This window comes from Trifolium pratense, linkage group LG7 (assembly GCF_020283565.1).
Source record: "Trifolium pratense cultivar HEN17-A07 linkage group LG7, ARS_RC_1.1, whole genome shotgun sequence".
NCBI classification, from domain to species: domain Eukaryota; kingdom Viridiplantae; phylum Streptophyta; class Magnoliopsida; order Fabales; family Fabaceae; genus Trifolium; species Trifolium pratense.
In genome coordinates this window covers 12,633,716-12,656,809 of record NC_060065.1, presented here as the reverse complement: position 1 = coordinate 12,656,809, position 23,094 = coordinate 12,633,716, and the positions used below count along the sequence as shown (strand labels likewise).

The 23,094-nt window shown below is 33.9% G+C and overlaps 1 protein-coding gene across 3 annotated transcripts; it reads right to left on the bottom strand.

Moving 5' to 3' along the window:
* Positions 1-6,221: 6,221 nt before the first annotated feature.
* Positions 6,222-22,705, bottom strand: LOC123897053 (PH, RCC1 and FYVE domains-containing protein 1-like). Of its 3 annotated transcripts, none has more exons than XM_045947550.1 (9): positions 21,906-22,705; positions 21,300-21,386; positions 19,947-20,036; positions 19,726-19,809; positions 19,337-19,526; positions 17,210-19,239; positions 15,945-16,091; positions 9,841-10,133; positions 6,222-6,790 (listed from the first exon to the last, which is right to left on the bottom strand). In XM_045947550.1, exons 1-9 carry the CDS (start codon positions 21,954-21,956, stop codon positions 6,700-6,702), a joined length of 3,063 nt encoding a protein of 1,020 aa, XP_045803506.1. In that variant the 5' UTR covers positions 21,957-22,705; the 3' UTR covers positions 6,222-6,699. The 3 variants fall into 3 exon arrangements, with proteins under 3 accessions (XP_045803506.1, XP_045803504.1, XP_045803505.1); XM_045947548.1 differs by having other exon boundaries at positions 6,237-6,790; positions 17,210-19,261; positions 19,365-19,526; positions 21,906-22,677; XM_045947549.1 differs by lacking the exons at positions 6,222-6,790; positions 9,841-10,133 and having other exon boundaries at positions 16,077-16,094; positions 17,210-19,261; positions 19,365-19,526; positions 21,906-22,670.
* Positions 22,706-23,094: the final 389 nt, after the last annotated feature.

Below are 23,094 nucleotides of genomic sequence, written 5' to 3'. Positions count from 1 at the left end.
TGCAATTCATACATATTTTGCTCCAATGGTGATACCACTTCTTTAGTATCATACATTAATAATAAGTGATCCCTTCTATATTTTTTTTTATTTTGTCTAAATAAAAATAAAAATTATTTAATTTAATAAATATGTAGATAAATAAATTAATAATTAAATATAATGAGAAAAATACTTGGCAATAAATAAAAAATACTGAAAATGCATAAATATGACGAGAAATACATCGTGAAAAATATAATAATTAATTTTTATTATTATACATATTATGATCCATTTGATAGAAAACAAATAATATATGACTTGAGAACAAAACAAATAAAAATTGTGTAATATATAGAAATAACATGAAATATCATCAAATTAACATGCAACTACAAGAAGAAAAAAAATCTTTTATGCACTATTGTTGAAGAAACGAAATTGAATGAAAACTTATGAAATGAAAGGCAACAAACAAATAAAACCTTCCTATAGTAGAAAAAGAAAATTTGGTCATTGAATGTCAACGGTAATATTTTGACATATATGGAAGCTAATAATAACATTAAATTGATGATACGGTACCTTATTTAAGGTGCTGGTGTCATCAATTTTGATACTCTATGTGCCACTTCATGGAACTCCAATGATAAAACAATAAGGTACCGTATCATTAGTCTATGAAACTCTCTTAGATACCCTTACCGAAGATACTCTAAGAGTTTGTTTGGTTCTATGGAAAGAAAGTGAAAAGAAAAGAATATTACGAAAGAACTTGGACCAAACGGACCCTCATAATAGTGTAAAATGGGAAGCAAAAAATACTCTTTATTTGGCGCTACCGTGTAACATCATTAAACTTATATCATATAAAAATTATCTCAATTTTATCGTAAAATCTTAAACTAAATAATTCAAATAATATTTTAAAATGAACAAATAAATAATATTTTAAAAAATAAAATAATTCCATACATAGCACGGGTACTAGTTTTAGTTTAGAACAAGAATTTAATTTATATGCACGCATTTATATGCACGCACTGTCGGTGTAAAGTTATTTTGTACATGCGTCCAATAATATACCGACACATCATGTATGGTAATTAAAAACACATGATGTATCACATTCATTAAATAATATGACAACGCATCATTAAATATATGTGAATACACAACAATTAAACTCTTAAACAAACACGGCTGAATGAAATGATATTCATATTGGCCAAGTCAATAAAGCATATATTGTGCTCTCCGCTTTGAATTTCCGCTTGTTGCGTTTTCGGCTGGCTCTCTTCCTTTTCGTTAGCCTCCTTTTTACGCTGTGTTTGATTTTATTGATGGGATATTTATCTATATATTCTTCAAAATAAAAATAAAAATAGCCATATATTCTTCATTTAACTTTTTATGAATTCGTAAATTAAAAAAACTTCTTTAAGAAATAATATTCTAAAAATTTAAAATATTTATATTTTATGCTATTTACTAGTATTTAATGTCATGTATTATTATGCTATTTTACTATTTAGCAGGTAATGTCATGCATTATTTTTGTTGTGGATCGAGTCTAACTGTCTAAGGCCCTCCCACATAGCTGAGGAGATTCATTTCCTCCGCCGCCGAGCACGGTCCAATTATGGAGTACCCCAAGACATGCAAAGCGGCCAGATACATTATTATCACTCTGTTTTTCTAGACTCAACATTATTTTCACTCTTAAAACCTCGGCTTCACACTCTTACTAACTTGAACGGAGCACTTGCAGGTATAAAACTCATCTCTCATTCACCGGAATGGAAGAGAAGCATCATCGGCGAAGTCGATTCTGATGCAGACATGACCCAATATTTTTGTGTACTGCCAGCTAGATTCAATTTCAAAATATATCACAACATATAACCCTCCATTCTATATTATGAGTACTTCTAACTTTTAACATAAATTTTACTCTTTGATCTTCTAGAATTACTCTTTGTATAGTAATATATGTAACTTCAATTTTTTATATTTTAAGAAGAAATATTAGTATTAATAAGAGATACCTGCATAAAAATAATATTAAAATGCACCTAATTAATAAACCATATAGAGATTTATATTTAAGCACGATTTTTTTTCAAAAGATGTTTATAGTTAGAATAGAGGAAGTAAGATTTGACTAGCCATTATTTGTGTTCCATAAAAAATGACTAAATTTTTCAAAAGATGTTTATAGTTAGAATAGAGGAAGTAAGATTTGACTAGCCATTATTTGTGTTCCATAAAAAATGACTAAATTTAATTTCATAGAGAGACCACATGTTAGCATATAACTAGCATTTGCTTTATTATTATTATTTTTTTTACAAATTCAACTTCGCTAAAAATAAAAAAGGATGAATCTGCGAACAAACTCACAACATCCAAGTTAATAGCATACAACAGCAAAATGCCTACAAGTAATATGATAAATTTAAAGTCACCAGAATGTCCATGCTTCCGGATCTGCAACGTTTACGTCCAAATCATTGATTGAATCTGCATTGATTGAAGTTGATCTTTCAATATGAACTAAACAAACACCGTAACACGACGGATAATCCAAAACGCCGCACCAATTGGACGACGACCAACACACTGCCGCACTTTGACGACTAAAATCACAACAAAAGAAAAAACTAAAAAACTTGGTTATGTGAAAATCACTTATTGAAATTAAATGGGAGGAAAATAAAATGCGGAGGGGGTGATTTTAGGTCAAAAAAGACTTAAAATCACCCCTCACCACTCAAGGAAGAAGGAGGAGGAGACTCGAAGAGAAAATGAATTAGGGCCAGCGCAGAGAACGAGAGAAAAGGAGGTAACTGCTTTATTATTATTATAGAGAATATTTTTTTGGTACAGTTTATTATATATATATATATATATATATATATATATATATATATATATATATATATATATATATATATATATATATATATATATATATATAACACCGCTCAATAATAATTTTGATCGATCTCAATAACATATCAAACGATTTTAGATTTTTATAAAATTTAACATAGACGATCTATATAATATAAACTTTCAATCTAACGGTGGATTTTGTAAAATATATATATTTGTTAAAGTGTTATTGATCGGTGTAACATTACGCAAATGTTATCCCGGTGTAATTTAATCTCTCCCCATATATATATATATATATATATATATATATATATTGCAAAAATAAAATAAAATATCAATATGCTATTAAAATGTGTTGTTGTGCGTCTTCATGATCTTAACTCAATTGATAGCCACATCGCATATATAATATTATGCAGGGGTTCGAACTCTGGAGACTCTACTTATTTCCTTAAATAAAAGTAGGGATGACAACGGGCGCCCGTGGGTGCAGGTTTGACACTTACCAAACCCACACCCGAAATCATCACCCAAACCCAAACCCAAAGGCTGTTCGGGTGGCAAAACAATATTACCCACGCCCACACCCATTGGGTTCGGGTTTTTTCCACCCAAACCCGCAGCACATTTGAAAATAATTTGCAATTTAAGAAATTAAATTACAACATAGACTTTGAATTAAATTACAACTAAAATTAAGGTCTTCCAAGGAAATTCAAACATAGACTTTCAAGAAATTACAACATAGACTTTCAAGAAATTAAATTACAACTAAAATTTAAGGTCTTGCAAGGAAATTGAGGGAGACTGTGGGGATAATTAGGTAATTATAAAATATTTCGAGTGAGTGTATGAGTTTCGGGTGTGGGTTTGACTGATACCAAACTCACACTCATATTATCGGGTGTCACCCGAACCCAAACTCAAACCCAGTCAAATCAGATTTCGCCTGTTGACTTGAATTTGGATTCGGGTGGGTCTCATGAGTTTGAGTTTTTTTGCCATCCCTAAAAGTCAAAATATCATCATGAAAATAAAAATGAAGTGGAGTATTTGAGAAAGATAGTTGGGGACCATTGACAGAGTGTCATCGAAGGGTATTTTGGAATAGCATACATTGTTGAAAGACACGCTTGCACAGCTGACTCCAACGAATTCAAGGGTGGGGCATCGTCGCAGCTCACCTCTTTTGTTTTACTTTCTCTTTTTTATAGGGTTATATTAAACGGTATCTACGACTCCGTTTGATTGAGCGGAAAGAAAGCGAAAGGAAAGAAAATTACGAATTTCAATTAATGAACTTTAACAAAAGTTAGTCCACATTCATCTGTTGAAATCCGTAATTTCTTTTCATTCTTCTTTCTTTTCGCTCAACCAAACGAACCCACGAGTCATTTGTTAAGCATATAAAAAAAAGAAAATAAAATTATTAATAAAATTATTTTTTTACATTTTTAAGATATTAAATATGTTTAGTAATAAAAAGTATTGAATACTAAATTTTAAGACAAAATTTTATATTAATATGCTTAGTATTAGGGCATTGTTTAACTTTTTTTTCTTTTTAATATATATACTTCATTTTATCATCATCAAGTACAATCTGATATGAGCCATGTGATCATTTTGGCGACGACGCCGCATTCAACTTCTTTTCTTCAATTAGTAAAAAGAAAAGAAAAAAAACTTATCTTCTTCAAGTACCGTTATTCATTGATAAGTCTTATCAAGTATTCATATACTTGAATATGCTTATCCTTTTTAGTTTATCAAAATAAATTTTTTTTAACACGGAAAAATGAAATATACATAATCAATTAAATAGTTCCATTAACATAAGATGTGTAAAAAAAAACTACAACAATTTATAAATAGGGCAATCGAAAAGCAACATGAAAAAAAATATTAATCAAGTGCCCAAATAAAAAAACAGATTTGACGACCAATTATAATAGTTTGAAATTAGATTGATATTTGTTGTCTTCAATCACCAATAAAACTAGAATGCATAATATAGTTATCCGATAAACCGGTAATGTCATCAATATGTTACATTACCATTCCCAAAAAAAATCAACATATGTCGTCACATTGCATCTCACTTGAGTAATCAATATCTCTTGTTTGAAAAATCAATATATGTCACATTAAATAGTGAAAAACTTATCTAACTTGCACACCATAAACTTGAGCCAAGTTGCAAGTTATTATTCCAGAATCACATCACAATCCGAACCAGGTTCTCGGCTTAAGTTAAGGAATAGAATTACTTTGTGATTGCGACAAACACGTTGCATATTCTAAATACCAAACATTTAACAAGAATAAACTTTCTAATAAGTGCCATATTTGATGGCCAAAATTTGAACACGAAAACAATATTTCAAACTTGGTATGCCTTTTCAAATAACAGGAAGAATTTTCCATTATATACTTTTAAAGAATATATGATTCATGTTTCGATTTTGCCACTTGAATTGGAATAGTCTAAAGCAATGTATCAATAACTTCGAACGGATAAAAAGGAGTCATCATATGAGAATTGTTTAACGAATAGTTTGGTTGCAATCAACAGTTGAAAAGTTGACATTAATGGATTTAAGGTAGTTCTAGTGTGTTTGGATAATAATTCAAATTCTTTGATGTAATTATATTGTTTTGATGATAAATTCGGAAATTTTTAAAATGAAATTGATTGGAATAGAAGATGTGCACACTTAATCCCCTGTCAAGTGCGTGTGTGTGTTTATATATATATATATATATATATATATATATATATATATATATATATATATATATATATATATATATATATATATATATATATATTATATGAGTCAGGATCCGTTGACACCAACTAGTTTGACACCAAATGTTACACCTCTCAATAACGTTTTAACCGATATAAATTTTATAAAATCCACCGTTGGATTGAAAGTTTACATCATATAGATCATTTGTGTAAAATTTCAGACAAATCCAAAATCATTTGATATGCTATTGAGACACATAAATATTAACGGCATTTAAAAAAATACAAAAACCGTTAATTTTGATGTATCTCAATAACATATCAAATGATTTTGGATTTATTTGAAATTTTACACAAATGATCTATATGATGTAAACTTTCAATCCAACGGTGGATTTTATAAAATTTATATCGGTTAAAACGTTATTGAGAGGTGTAACATTTGGTGTCAAACTAATTGGTGTCAACGGATCCTGACTCTATATATATATATATAGGCGAAAACAACACAACCTCTCCCGATTGCACTTGCGGTGCACCATTTTAGTTAGATGCATAATTACAGTCCTCCTTGTGTTTTAGTTATGCATTACTTTTTTAGCTGAAGAATGCAGAGAATGTGCATGCTAAGTAATTGGATATAGAATGAGCACATTGACGAAAAGAACATTAAGATCAGTTTACTAGGTCCCTAAGAGAAAGTAGCTATACAATAGACAAAAAATAGCTGAACAAAATAATCCCCAATTGCAAGTTAAACATACAGGACTGTTGTAACATGAGGGGGTTGAGAAAAAGACCAAGATGAATAATGAATTGCACAACCCTCGTCGGTGAGTAGTGCGTACAAGAAAGTCCTCTATTCGATTTTGGGGTTGGGGTTAGAACTTTTGCTGGAACTAACAAGTTTTCTTCCTACTCTGGTTATCTGTCTAATTTGGACAAAAGATCCTTCTGAATTTTGGAAGAGGAGAGAAGGAATTCTTTTTACTGTTCCCATGGAATCACAGATAGAATAGAAGGTTTACTTTTTAATTCGAGTAAACAGGTTCTCTTGCATTCTACAAGGCAACTATATTGTGCCGTTCCAATACTTTAGTACCATTTTCGGCCCACCACTTTTCAGCTTCCTCTTCTGTGAAATGCCTTCGACTGTAAAAAAACAATTTTGAAAATGAACAAATGTTCAGGAAATCTGAAAACAAGAATAACGAATAAAGAAAATATAAACATCCAAAATTAATATTATATATTTCAACATATTGCCATATTAAACTTTTTCCTCGAATAGAAAGGTTGTGTCTGCATGTAAGCATAAAGAACTAACACTTTTCACCATTGCAAGGAACTACATAGTTTTCTAATCAGCTAGTTCTTATTATCACTCACTTAGGAATCAAAGGGTTAAATAACACTGACAAATGAAATTTAAAAAATATGCCGTTAGATCGATTCTGCAGCTTCATACTTCATCAACAGTAGATGGGTAAGGGGTTTTAATTATCCCACCGGTTGACAAAACTACTTGGTGATATCTAAGTTTTAATAGCCAATATTTTCCGAAACATTTGTTTTAGGATAATTGTAAAAGTTTTAATTGTAAGTATCCTAAAACATTTGTTTTAGGATACTTGGTGATATCAACAGTCTTCTTATGAATCTTCTATTTTAGCATGAATTATCAATTAATTTATAAATTACCATTTACCAGAGGTCTAACCAAAATAACAAATTGAATGAGGCAAAAGTTAAAAGAAAAAGGTTAATTTGGCTTGAATGAACATTTTCATCTTATATATATATATATATATATATATATATATGATTTTCCTCGTCTCTTTCTACCTATAACTATTCGACTATCATTGTTTGATTTACCTTCCCTACTAGTGCTACTAAGAGTCTTCAATATAAAAGTATTAAATAATTCCATCGTAACATTATTACAAGAACAACAACTAAGCCTTATCCCACTAAGTGGGATCAGCTACATGGATCAAATGACGATAAATTCTCTTACCACCCCATGTTTCTTTTTCACCCCTTGGATTTCTGTTTTTGCTCTTCTATAGAAAATTCGGTTTCTGTTTATCGAATTTTTTTTGCCTTGAAAAAAAAATTGGGTTCTGTTTACCAAATTTTTCCTGAATTTTCCTTACAAAAAATTTGGTTTCTGCGTACCGAATTTTTCAGCAAGGGCAAAATTGGAATTTTGGGGGTTAAAAAGAATCACGGGTGGTTGGAAGAGAATTTATCTCAAATGACACCATAATGTACTATCATATATCATATCCATATCAAACTCATTAATCTCCAAATTTTTCTTAATAGTTTCTCTTATACTCCCTCCCATCTCATTATAACTGTCCTCTTTGTAAATTTGCAATGTCTCAATATTTTCCCCTTTATTATATCAATGCAGCATTTATTAATTTTTTCCACCAACATACCCTTATTTATTGCATTTCAACACATCTAACTATTTCACTAACTACTCCCTCCGTGACACTTTATAAGTAAAAATACACTTTTCTAGGTTCATTGTATATTTAATGTATCTGGTCAATATTATGGACCAGATACATTAAATATACAATGAACCTAAAAAATCCATTTTTGCTTATAAAGTGTAATGGAGGGAGTACTACTAAAAAGGGTATTTAAGTAAAATTAAACTTATTTTATCATTGATATCAACACAATCATTATCTTAAGAAGTGTGCAAAACTCAAATAGGACCTAATATGATACGGAGGGAGTAGTTTTTCTAGGCCTTCTTCATTTGCCTTTAGTGATTTGACTACCCTCCATCTGATCTACTTTCCTTACTACAAATCTACAGGTTTTCTCTCTACATGCCCAAACCACCTAAGCCGAGTTTCCACCATCTTTTCTACGATAGGTGCTACTCCAAATCATCTAATATTGTCATTTCTAATTCTGTCATGTCTACTCTTACCATAGATCTAATAGAACATCCTCATCTCCTCGATGTTGATTTTATATTCGTGTTGGTTCTTTACTGCCCAACACTCCGACTCCGTCCCATACAACATTGCCGGTCTTATGGCTGTACAATAACATCATAACAATATTACAGTAAAAAAAGGCAAGCTCAGGCTACTCTAATGATAGAGTGTTGACAACTTGTCTTGTTATGTTTAAAATGAACTAAAATGGGCAAGCTCCGGCTACTCCAGTAATAAAGACAGTGTTGACGCTTGTCTTGTTACGTTTAAAATTTTTATTGGAACAACGTGCCAAATTTTTGAGATAACCATGCAAGTTTCACAGTCTTCTTATGAATCTTCGTAATTGAATATTATGTGACCTCAGCTCTATCTAGCCCAACGTAGAGCATTCCCCCACGTCAACCTGCTCTGATTGTATTTCAACATGTTTTCCGGGAGTGACAAGTTTAAGAGGGAAATATATGAAATTCAGGTCTGCTAATCTATTCTATATTAACATAAGCAATTTTAGATTCGGTAAGGCATTAATAACAGATAAAAATGGTTTAAAGAGAATGGCATGAGATACGTGGAGGTTGGAACTTGGAAGTAATATGAAAAATTTGATCGCCATCCCAATATAAATTGTCATGGACCAACTGTACAAAACAGAAAAGCCTATTTGTTTCTCAATTTACAGTTTGGAGGAATGAAACCCTCTGACAAAAGTTCCTCGGCACATGCAATCAGGTAACATTAATCTAAAATCAAAAGGCTCTAAGTTACACATGAATAATTGTGTATTGTATTTTTAACACGCCCTTCACGCAAGAACCATTTAGGCTTGAGTGAGAACAATGCACAAGCCAACCTACCTTGTACTAAAAGTAAATTTTTTATTAGAATAACGAGGTGGCGACAAACAAACCCTGGACCACTAAGTCATGGAGGTTCAAATACCATGTCATGAATCAATTATCCTACAAGCACTAATAATTAAGTAAAAACACACTAATGGTTTTATATTATATTTCAAGTAGTGCTTGTAGTTGAAGGTAGTGGTAAAATTTTAAATTTCAAAAAAAGGAAACCCTTCTCGTCAAAGTGGAGATTCTGTCAAAAACTATTCTGCAATAGTTTTTATGCTTTGATGACAAGGAGTAAATTATATTGTCGTAAATCTATTGTCAGAAAGAATGTGATAAATTTTTGACATATTAAACAAATTAGAGGGTAGCAAAGGATAAATACCTGAAGCGAACACGCTTAAGTTCATTACCACCACCTGGAAGGGAGGACAAACTTACGTACACACCTGGTTCATCTTGCACCACCAATTCTGCCTTTCCACTTTGTGTTGTGGTACCATTAGGAAATACCATATTTTCTGTGTCGCTACTGCGTTCATTTTTGGCAGTGATAATGTTTGTTAAATGACTCTCATCTAAGGATTGATCAACAATCCTATTACTGGTTTCAACATAGGAATCTGTGCTTGAGTCGGCATTATGTCCTTCTGGTAATCTTTGCATCATTTCTTTCAACTGTAACACAATTTAGCAATTATCTAGACCAGGATCCCTTCATAGCGACATCTTAAAAGCAATATAATTATAGATACATAATATCACAGTTACAAAGCATTAAAAACTTTTATTTAGTAGGCAAAATCAATTCTGTTAATGCTTTAACAAGTAAACATAATGTTTTTAACAATTATTATTATTACACATTTGTTAGCAATGACAACACTAAACTCGAGTTTTGGTGGTGTATTTCGATTTGTATGGGGGGAAATAAAAAAATGAAGGTAGGAAATTTTGGAACATGACAAGGAGAAAAAAATAAATAATAACGGCAAACTTAACAGCAGGGACCAAACTGACTAACGAAATGCAGATTCAGGGACTATTCAATAGTGGTTCCTCAGTGAGGGACCAAAATGACAGCAAATTGCACATTGAGGGACTAAAATGACTATTTCCCCTAATAATAATAATTTGAATTCCTTGATGTTTCAGTCTTAGAAAATGTTTATTTGGTGTAAACCAGGCCCGTTTCAGCAAACCCCCTTACGCAGAGGTTGGCACAGCACCTGCATGCACAATCCCACTTAGAACTTCACCTGCAAGCACATTTTACCGGATGAACGAGGATTACCGCTACTTATAAACCCTTAACACAAAAAACCGGCTTCTAAAGCGGCTTAACTCAACCCTATAAAATCGGCTTCTAAAGTGACGATTACCCCTACTTATATACATATCTCCAAGCCATCTCTCATCCAATGTGGAACTCTTAACAAACCCCCTCAAACCCAACAATATTGGGCTTGGTGGATGGATATAAATGGTGGGTGTCCTGATAGCAGAAACTTGACAGTCAGTAGCCCAACGGATCTTGAAGGAAGCTTTAATACCATCTTAAACAAAAATCTGATGTTAGTTCTATGTTTCTCCAATTTTTCTTCAATATTTTTTTTTTTTGAATGCCAAATTGTTAGTTGTTAGTATATTACAATGTTAGTTTTTCTCCTTGCCAGAACTTAAACCCTGGACCTCCATCCAACTCATTAACCCTTAGCTCAACTAGCTTAACCAGTTGAGCTACCCATCCAACCCATTAAGCGGATCAGATCTGATAATGTCAAATATTACTTTAATCACGGTCTTAATTCGTTCAGTCAAAAAGAACATGTATTAACAATCCACTTTACCCTCTATGCAACTACCTACGCTTTGAACACTTATCACCTACCCATAATGCCTTTCTCACAAGTCTAAACACTACCACAATACCTACATCCTTATGAGGCATTGTTTGACAGGAAATTGAAACAAGCCATGGATTTGGAAATGCAGGCACTTGATAAAAACAAAACTTGAAAATTGGTTTCTCTACCAAATGGAAAGAAACTTGTAGGATGCAAATGGGTATACACCGTAAAATAGAAGGTTGATCGATCTATTGAGAGGTACAAGGCAAGATTGGTAGCCAAAGGGTTCACTCAGCCTATGAAGTAGATTACTCAGAGACATTTTCTACAGTTGAAAAATGAATACCGTCAGGGTGATATTATCTTCAAGGAGAACTTGAAAAAGAGATCTACATGGATGTACACCCTGAATACCGTGAAGATATTGTTGCCAACATTGTGTGAAAGTTAAAAAAAGGCTTTATATGGGCTAAAACAATCACCAAGAGTTTGGTTTGGAAAATTGATTTTAAGTTATGGTAGGCTTGAGCTTCAAACGAAATGGAAGTGTGGGACTTGAAGCATATACGGATGTTGACAATGCAAGGTCAATTGTGGATAGTAGATCAACTACAAGATATTGCCCTTTCTTAGGTGGGAACCAATAAGACTCTATTGTGATAATAAATCTACTATTAGCATAGCTCATAATCCAATGCAGCATAATACTCCCTCCGGTCCTTAATATAAGATGGACTTTACTTTTTAGATTCATTAAGAATCTAATGTATCTAATCTATAATATGGACCAGATACATTAGATTCTCAATGAATCTAAAAAGTAAAAATCTCAATTATATTAAGGACCGGAGGGAGTAGGATCAAACATATAGAAGTTGACAGTCACTTCATCAAAGAAACATTAGATAGTAATCTAATTTGCACTTCATATGTCTCTTCCCAAGGCAACCTAGCAAATCTTCTAACTAAAGGGCTGAACAGCAATAACATTGAAAGAATTGCTTCCAAGTTGGGAATGATAGATATTCATTCACCAGCTTGAGGGGGATTATTGTAAATAAATAGTGAATCTTTTATTATTAGGAGTAATCTTTTGTTATTAGAAGCAATGTTTTATTTTAATTAGTTGTCTGTATTCGGCCCATTAATCCATATATACACATTAGTAGTTGTATATTATTCATAACCTATGAAGCACGGACACCTATATGATTAGATGTGTCAAAGTCAATTTTGATCGGTGTTCGATACCTGTAAGACACTGACATGACACATGTCGGACAAGTGTCCAAAAAAAATTGTTTTTTTTTCTTTACTTATACTCTCTTTATGCACATATCAGACATATCTACAAGAGTTAAAGATGTGTCAAAATAACAATATTGATCAATCAGGGATTAAAGACATTACATTTTGATTACAATATTTTTAGTTTTTTCGATAGTATATGAATAAATAAATGTAAAATATTATTATAACTTGTTTTAAAACTTTTTTTAAGAAATAACTTGCTCAACTTAGATTTACATGTATATATTTTGATTCACAATTTATATCTTTTATAAATATGTAGCGGTGTCGGTGTCCTATATTTTTTACATTAGCGGTGTCGTCGTGTCTGTGTCGGAGTTCGTGCTTCATAGTTCATAACCATTAACCTCTAAGTCTTTCTTAATAGTTTTTCCTATAATGTTTCCATTGGGACTAGCCGTTGGGCTACCTGTTGTGGCAAGTGTGAGCTAAGTCCCACATTGTTTAGAAAAGTGGAGGTTGAACACTTTATAAGTGAGAGAACCCATAAACCTAACACCTTAAGGTTTTGGGTAAGAGTGTGGTGTCCAACTCTCTCGTGACCCAACAGTGGTATCAAAGTCGATGGTTCGACGAAGGGTTCGACCGGCTCCTTGTATTGAAAGTCTTCCTGACAAAGGTGGTCAGGCGGTGACAAGGTAGTTAGAACCGAGATCCTATGCAAGATCGGGAAGGTGTCACAAGATCGTAAATCGGAGGATCGTAGCACGGATCGTAAGATCCTACCAATTTCACAAACATATATATATATATATATATATATATATATATATATATATATATATATATATATATAGGGACGAATCCAGAAACTTATCATACCGGGGGCCGAAAAATAGGAAAATAATAAAATTAACGAATTTATACAGATTATTTTTATTTACATCATCGATATGATTTTTTTTTGTTACCATAGTATAAATATGAATTTTCCACCGCCATTTAACAACGATTAATCTCTGTCAAAAAATATTTGAAGTATACAAAGTTAGTTCTTTCCTCTCAGCCGAATTTTTTAATTTATAATATACTAATACCAAATATTTGTAGTATTAGAGTTGAGATTCAATTGAATACATATAACATATATATGTATGTAAGAAAGGATGAGGGGGGGGGGCCTTGGCCACTGCTTGCCACCCCTAGATCCGTCCCTATATATATATTGTAGATAGAGCTGTAAAAAGGGCCTTAAGGGGCCGGCCCTTTAAGGGGCGGACCCACTTATTCCTGATTATTAATTTTATTTAAATTTTAAACAATTTTTCTAGTGTCGTGAACTTATTCTCGTTTTCTTCAATCAGCACTGTCCACGATCGGCACCCTAAAAAAACTGTGTTTAAAATTTAAATAAAATTAATAATCAGGAATAAGTGGGTCCGCCCCTTAAAGGGCCGGCCCCTTAAGGCCCTTTTTACAGCTCTAATTGTAGACAAGATAAATAAGTAAAAAAAAAAAAAAAACTAATAACATCCTAAATACTCAAATTCACAACATAAAGAAAATGGTAGAATAAATGGAATGGGTCTCTCATAATAGGATATGTTCACGTTTTTAATGTCTGTGTTCCTTTCACGAAAAATATATTAATGGGCAATTAATTAGTATTAATCAATATCAATTGGTAGTGAATGTGAGAATAGAAAAGGTCTCCTGTGAAAAGTAAAAAACGGAACAGTAAAGTCCTTTTTTACGCCTTTCGTTAATATTTTAGGTTTTTTTTTTACCCAAATTCAATGTTTTTCCAAAACCGGGTCATGTACCCGACCCGAGTGCCCAGTTAATGTCGTCTTCTTCGCAACTTGCTGGAGGCGCACAGGAGCGACGATCTCACCCGATTTCACGGTTTTGCACTCCGATTCCGCCGCATCCACCCATTTCCGATTCTTCCCATGCACGAACTCGCCCATGCCTATCAAGATCGCAAACTCGCACGATCTCACGAGTCGGATCGCGATTTTGACTACCATGGGCGGCGAGTCCCGTTGAGTAGTGTGGCTAACGGCGGTACAAGTGTAGGATGAAAAGAAAATTTCCGCTTGAGGGGGAGCATGAATTGAAGGACTCACACTTGAGGGGGAGATTGTTGTGGCAAGTGTGAGTTAAGTCCCACATTGCTTAGAAAAGTGGAGGTTGAACGCTATAAGTGAGAGGACCCATAAACCTAACACCTTAGGGTTTTGGGTAAGAGCGTGGTGTCCAACTCACTTGTAGAGTTGTTCTTAAACCCAATGTGGATGATCGCCCGGCTGCCCCTCGTGACCCAACACTACCAACCATCTAATTTACTCTCCTTACTATGAAATCTACAAGACTGCTCCACACATGCCCAAACCATCCAAGTCGAGCTTCGACATCTTTTCTACAATAGGAGTTATCCCCCTTGTTTTAAAAACCAGGCCGGCCGGTTCGAGTGGGAACCAGACCTAGCACTGGTCCGGACAACTTAGAAAAACAGGCAGTCTGTAGAACTGGGGAAAAACAAGGAAAACTGGTCAAACCCGGGGACGGTTTTCAAAAACCGATTGAAACTTATTTTCCTGCATTTCTGGTGCGATTCCATCCTCTTCCCTGCATTTTCTTCTTTGGATCTTTTCTTTTTCGGAATTGCTTCTCATGATGTGATGAAAATTAACTCTCTCATAACTAGTAACATCATAACAACAAAGCATATGTGATGAAAATTAAAAAAGTTTAGAAAGAAGAGGAAAAGGCAAACACAATGAAGAATAAGTAGAAATTAAAGTTGCAATGGAGTGATGGGCTGGCGGCTGGATTTGCAGAATGAAGTAGAAATTGAAGATGTAGGCACAACGGGTTAACATAAAAAAATATATTGGGCTCTAAATGAATTGAAGTATTGGACTCTAAGTCCATATCTCAGCCCAAAAGGACATATTGGGCTCTAAATAAATTGATAAAAAAAAAAGGGATTGAGCCCATAAAAGCATGGTAAAATAATGGTATTTGGTTAGAATATATACTTAATAAAATGTATAATTTATTTAGTATCCAGTTCAATAGCGGTTAAACTGGTCCAACCGGTTGAACCATGACCCGGAGGTCACACCGTTTCAACTTCTGGTCCGGTTTTTAAAACATTGGTTATCCCAATACTCTCATGTCATCATTCCTAATCCTATATTGTCTAGCATTTCTACACATCAAGCACAATTTCTCATGTGTCACATTAACTTTATTCTCGTACTGCCCAGCACTCTGTCCTTTACAACATCACCAATCTTATAGTCGCACGATAAAATTATCTTTTAGTTCGAAAGTTAGAAATGGAAAGAAAAAAAATCATATCAATAGAAGAATACGCAACCTGAGCTGTCAATGACTTTATAACTTCTTTTGCAGATTTACACTTTCCAGCTTCATCTGCAGCTACTGCAGTCACTTCCTTCAATTGCTTTGATGTTCTCTCCAGTTCAGACTCAAGACTTTTTGACTTCCGAGTAAGATCCTCAACCTACTACCATGTATGTTTGATCAATTTGAGATGAAATACTTGAAGCCTTTTCAACATATAGAGTTCATAAATAAATAAATAACCCAAATGATATTAGAAAGTTGAAATCCATATTAATGTTAACTCAACGATTTGATAGTTGTCTAGTTCAATTATTATACAAGACTATACTCAAGCCTGAGATTTGAATACAAGCTAGTAGGTCAATATGCAAGCAAATGATGCAAACGGCGCCAATAACAAAGTTATAAATAGATTAGATAGTGGCTATTCATGGTGGCATGTAAAAACTATGCATTATAAATTATTTTGCAGCCTATGGCAGAAGTATAGCGTCTCGAATAAAAATCTAATACATCTCCAAAATGTATACCCAAAAGACTGCATAATATACATGTTTCTAGAATAGAGTCCCACTTAAGTTATTTTTGTTCCACTCAAGTCCCTTAACTATGTCTCCGTCAGCCATTCAAAAAAAAAAAAAAACTATGTCTCTGTCAGTCAAAATAGTCCCTTCCGTTAATTTTTTAACCCAAAATGTGTCAGGTGAAACAACATTGTAAATGGTCCACCATAGACCTCAATAATTTTTTAAATTTAAACCATTTGATCTTTTTGTCAAAATATAAACCATTGGATCTTGTAATGAACCGCAAACATCTAATTTTATTACTTTTCTTCATCTTCTTTCCTCCCCTTCTTCATCTTCATCATCATATTCATAAATTCATCCACAAAATCCAGAATTTCACCTAAACCCAGAAAATTAAATCAAATCCAGAATTTCTTCTAAACCCAAACCCATAAAACACTTTAACCCAAAAAGGTCAGGTAGGAAAGAACAGATCAATAATGACCATCTAGAGTACATGCACATGGCATGAAAATCCCCCTTCAAACAGTTCAGCTGGGAAAGAACATCACCATGAAGCAGAAATACCAAATTCATCATTAGAAGACAAGGTTGGTCGCTAAGACAGAACATAGGTATCATAGTATAAGGATTAATTAATCAGTTATATCTATACCGAAAAATAAAAAAAAAAAAAAAAAATAATCAGTTATATAGAAGGATATGCATAAAAAATAATAAATTAGATAAATTTGATCAGGCTTACCTGTGCTTTTAAACTTATAACTTCATGACTTAGAATATCATTTCTGTGTTTTAAATCATCATGTATAATATCTTCACAAGATTGCCGTGGGCTTGACTTTGATGAAACTGGAGAGGTTGACTGACAAGAAATTCTTGTAGCAAGCTCAGAAACAGACACATATTTCCTCGATTCCCCAGAAAGAGAGTTTGATGATTTTGAAATAACAAAACCCCCCAGCTGTAGTTTTCCATTAAAAGCTGGAAAAATATGGCTATCGTGAGAATCTGGAAGCTTTGAATGACTGCTTTCTGATTGAACAACAGAACCAAACGATGAAAGTCTTAATAGTGATCCCTGTATTTTAGCGGCCTTATTGTCATGCAAACTGACACTTCTCCAGCTAGGTGTTTGCGAGGATACTGATTCAGCAGCTTTCCTAAGTCTATAATAACAGTCATCACAAACACGATATGTCTTGTTGGAACTTGGAGCAAGGGAAGCCTTCATAGATTTCTTGCTAGTGCATGATTTGCAAAAAACAAGTCCACAGTTGTAACAATTATGACGTTTTCTTCTGAAATTAAAAGGATTATGACAGCCTGAACATGCTGAATGATTAATACTCGGTATCCATTTATGAAGGCAAACAACAGCAGTAAAGTTTGAACCACAAAACACACTCTTCACTTGCTTATCTTTTAAAAACTCGACAAGTGTGGGTTTATTCCTGTGACCGTTGTCACCATGACCTAATTGCCCATTTAAACCTTTTCCCCATGTGTAAACCTCTGACTTGGAAGTCAGGACTGCAACATGATACGAACCACAGGCAATATCTTCTATGAAACTGTCAGCAATTTTATCTTCAACACGTGTAGGGACCTTCCCACTTGCTGCAGGACAACCAAGTTGTCCGTAAGCTGTACTGCCCATTGTATATACATGTCCCGACATTGACAATGCAGCTGTAAGACTGTGGCCACAAGCTACACGACAAATGTCTTCATTAGCCAGTGCAATTACACACAAAGGAACCAGTCTAGGTTTCATATCAACATATCCAAGTTGGCCTTTATCCCCATCACCCCAGGTGAACAGTCTTCCAATAGATGACTGCGTAGAAGAATCCACGGATTCATTTATCACCTCAACAACTGCAGCAGTGTGCCAAACACCACATGAAACCCTAGTTGTTCTCAACCCTTTCAAAGTTTCTACTTCCCGGGGAATATTTGAGCTGCTATGATCTCCATGGCCTAAGGCACCAAAAGTTCCATCACCAAAGGTAAACAACTGCCCGGCTGATGTAACAATAGCTGTGTGCCAAGGTCCGCAGGACACATATGATACACGTAATCCTTCCAATGCACCACTTACTTTCTTAGGAATCCATTGACTAACTTCATTTCCATGCCCAAGTAACCCAGAATTGTGCATACCATCACCCCAGGTATAAAGATCCCCAGAACAAGTAACAGCGCAAGTATGATATTCTCCACATGCTACTAACTCAATGTTCGTGCCATTAAGACTATCAATGTGCTTAGGGTGAAAAACATCCACTTCTGCACCATGTCCAAGCCTGCCTCCTGACTCCTCGCCCCAGCTAAATATTTCTCCCTGCTTGGTAACTAGAACAGCATGTTTATAGCCACAACCAATACTATGAACATCTAGAACCACTTTTGATTCCAGTGCCTTGGGAAGGAATGCATCCATCTCTGAAATAGATAAGTTTCCAACCCTATGCAGGCCACCACCAAGAATTCCATCATTGATACCTTCTCCCCAAATAAAAACATCTCCTAAAGCATCAATATCTTCATGACAAGAACCCTGGCTGGATGAACTTACAGCACTGGATAAACTGATTCGAATTGCCTCAGATGCAGAATTTCGATTGCTCGAGTTATCCACAGACCCGGAGGAGGAAATAGAGGAATTGGTAATTGATTCGGCTTGACTGGAGCTCTTGCTAGGTGCAGTGTATGAAATTATTTCAGAGAAAGCCTTTACCCATTTATTTGGCGAAGAATTTTGAAAAGAAACTCTGTCAATATCTCCAGGATCCTGTTTTTTAAAAAATAAAGAGTGAAAATATAGTAACATTTCAATGTATAATAGTTTATGTGAGCTGTATGAAACAAAAGAAGATTAAGTTATTGTCACAGACAAATGGTGGAAATGATGGAGTGGATCTTCTGCTAGACTTTGGACTATCAGAACACAGAGTTTCAGGTCTTGGTTCGAATCGCCACTTGCGATAGTTACCTCGGGTAACTAATGATCTCAGACCGGCAAACCAGATCTCAGCTTCTTCTTTGTCCTTGCATATCTATACATAGATTAGTAGTGGAGTTAGATCATGAAGCTTAAAAGTTGCAAAATCTACTATCTAACTCGTCCACAATTTAAAAACTGACAGACTTAGCTTTTTACCACGATGACCATGAGTGAACAAAAAATTAAGACAATATTCAATAAAGGACTGGTGGGTTTAATTGGCAAAGCAACTAAGCAGAAAGTGTACGCACCAAATCCAGGGACCTATCATTGTTGTATATAAGAGAAAATGACTGATACTCCTTTTCAGGTCGAGGATACCGCTGAAATGTTGCCTGGATGATTATAACAAATCAAAATAATGAGTACGGAGCAGTAAGCTAATGGGGAAAAATAGCACCAAGGATCATTATACAATAAAGGCAAATAGTATTAGCCTGAAAAACTGTGTCCGGGGTTCTTACAAACTTACAGTTCGCTGCCCAGGAATGATCTTTGAAACAGTACTGAGCTTAATTTGTTTTTCTTCCTTGTCAGAGTACCATATGAGTAGCGACTCATCCTGAACACATGACCAAAAAGTATTGAATAGAACAGCACATAATATGCCCATATTTCTCATTCAAGTGGATTTTAAATTAATTCAAAAAACATGAAGTTTCATATATGTAGAACTGACAAGTGAATGGTTTGTCTCAAATCAGAAACAATTACATAAACACATTTAAGTGTTCCTAGCACAACTTAAATTTTACCACTCAAGAAATAAATATATAAGATCTTTACATTACCTATAAGTATAACATATAATACCAGACATATGGCACTAAAGAAAATGGTTTTGATAATTTCCTCTTCCGAAGCATGATTTTGCGTGCCTTTGGCCATTTGCACCTAAGAATATTGTACTATTTATCTTGAAACAAAATTTAATTGTTCTAGAATCCGTTGTTCACTACTTGATTATATATTTAACTACAATTCTAGTCTATTATCATGTTTTTATTGTCACCATTTCTATTATAGTTTATGTTAAGAGTCCCACATTGGATGAGATAAGGCGTAAACATTTGTTTATAAATGGGGAAATTTTCACCATACAAGCCGGTTTTGTAAGGGTTGAATTAGACCCAAATTCTAATATGGTTCAAAGCCTATCCAAGATCCGTAGGAGCACCTGCTATCAGGTCACCACTAACAGGCCACTCGGGTCATGCTCCAGATGTCTAGTCTTGGGCGTGAGAGTGATGTGTTAAGAATTAAGAGTCCCGGATGAGATAAGGCCTAAACACGTGTTCATAAGAGGGTACAATCCTCGCCTTACAAGTTGGTTTTGTAAGGGTTCAGTTAGTCCCAATCCAAATTTAAATAGTTTCCTAAGATAAGGAAGGATTTAGAATGCAAGTAAGCACCTGTTTTTATGCTTAGTCAAATCATCAATGTGGTAGTTAAAAGTCTACCTATATTTATGATGATAAGATAGTAAGCTACTAACTGTATGAAACTTTCAAACTGCAACTATTGGTCAATGACTTTGGCGTCTAATTTCAGGCTTCTAAGAAAAGGGATAGCAAAACAATTAAATGATTCATATCTTGCATGAAGTGGGAACACACGTGATGGGACTAGAAAATGAAGAAACTAATTGTTGTTGTGTGTACATCATTTTCCATTCCGTTAATGTTGTCAATATCTTATCAAATATGTTTCAAAAAATCAAGGGATTAGATAAAAAAAATCATCAAAAAAGGAAAAGGTAGCTTCGTATCATTTGATAGGCTAGCTAATACAAAGTTTTAGGAGAAGAAACAACCCAGAACCTTACATTGGAAAGCTTAAAAGGACAAAACTTTGGCCTCCCTCTTCGTCCATACTTTAGTAGATAAGAACCTTTCTTAAGAGATGTAATTGCCTGTAAGGGAAGATAAAAAGTTGAGTACTTTGCATAAGATGATTCTATGAGTACAAAACCACAAAGCATGGGGGAAGACCTATCGTTCATATTAAATCAAAGTATATTAATTAAACAATGAAAATAGCATATGACATATTTGTAAGTTGTTTCCAACTTATTTACGACTTATCTCATCTCATAACCATTTGTTTAAGTATTTGAAAAGGCTTATGACATATTAATGAGTTGTTTTTGTTCAAAAAATATTAATGAGTTGTTTTCAACTTATTTCAATAAGTAGATAACTTATGGGAACACCTTACAACTTAGTATAAAATAACAATTTGATCAAAGAACTGAAGTAAACAACTTAATTAAGAAGCACTCTTAGAGAAATAGCTAATACATAAGCATTTATTTAAGAAGCACTTAATTAAGTTGTTTATCCAAATGCAGCTAAAAAGAGAACGCAAATGTCACATTTTCTATCTTTACATTAAACTAGAAAAGAAATAAAGAAAGCAAAATTAGTCGAACCTGCTCGATATCCCTACTGTCGCCGACACCAGTTTTGTGAAGATCAGCCATTCAAGTTGCAATAAAAAATGCTTGACGTAAATGGACCCAACACCCATTTGAACAACAAACCATAACAAAACAGATACCATAAAGCAATGTCAAACCCTTCCCCATAAAAAAAAACTCACAAAACCAATTCAGCACTCGCAAATTGATCAAAACAAAAGCTCCACTATCTACCCCATAGCTAAGAAAAACACATTACACAGAAAGAAAAAAATTGCCTCAGAAAAACACATTCAGCTCAACAAAACCTCTAGCTTAATAAAACCGCAGAGAAAATTTCTTCAACGAAACACATTCAGCTCAAAACAAACCCTAGAAACGCGCGTGTACCTCCAACTCTACAAGAATCTTCAAATTCTCTTAACTGAAACGCCTCAAACGCTGCAAATGTGGGTTACAACAATACAGAAGGAATCAGAATCTCCGACATTGAAACAAATCAACAGAAATTGTGAAAATGTTAACCATTTTTGAAGAAATTAGGGTCGTTGAAACCGCGTTGAAGGGAATTTGTAGAAATGAGAGGTTGCGTTTGCAAGATTTTGTTGTTGAGAGAGACAATGCCTTTGGTTTTGATTTTGATTTTTTTTTTTTTTTAGCATGAATTGGAAGAGTTTTTGTGGAGAATGTTGACACGAGGCTCTGTTCTGAGAGGGAGGAAAGCGAAAGAGCAAGCTACGTAACTGATTTTTTTTTTTTTGTTCTGCCGGTAATGACACGTCAACAACTGAAATCTGTGAGATGGAGAGGGCTAGTTTTGTCGTTTTGTGTACATTTGGAGGGACAAATGAGTCCAATTTCGGGATTTGAAACAGACATGCGAGCTGATGTCGCTCTCTCTTCTCAGGTGTCGGGATCCTATGTGGCTCGGATTACGGTAAACTTTTTGTTTTTTTTTTTTTGGTTCTAAAGGTGAACTATTTGTTGTCGGTTTTTTTATTTTTTAATAAAATTATGAGTTTTTAAGTTTAGTTATTTGAAGGGTCAAAAATGTTTAGTTATTTGAAGAAAAAAAATTGGCAAATAGTTTAATGGTTAAAATTAGAAATTTCACCAATAAGGTAACAAGCGAGATGATCGAGTTCGAACCTCGGCTCCCTACATATAATGCAATGTCTTTACTAACTGAGTTAAATTTACG

What these genes read in the sequence shown, in the direction of transcription:
- LOC123897053 (XM_045947550.1), bottom strand. Translation starts at nt 21,956, where the DNA reads ATGGCTGATCTTCACAAAACTGGTGTCGGCGACAGTAGGGATATCGAG. An exon ending in CAATAACTTAATCTTCTTTT is followed by an intron (nt 19,240 to 19,336) that starts GTTTCATACAGC and finishes ATATTGACAGAG; the next exon opens with TTTCTTTTCAAAATTCTTCG. An exon ending in TTATAAGTTTAAAAGCACAG is followed by an intron (nt 16,092 to 17,209) that starts GTAAGCCTGATC and finishes ACATGGTAGTAG; the next exon opens with GTTGAGGATCTTACTCGGAA.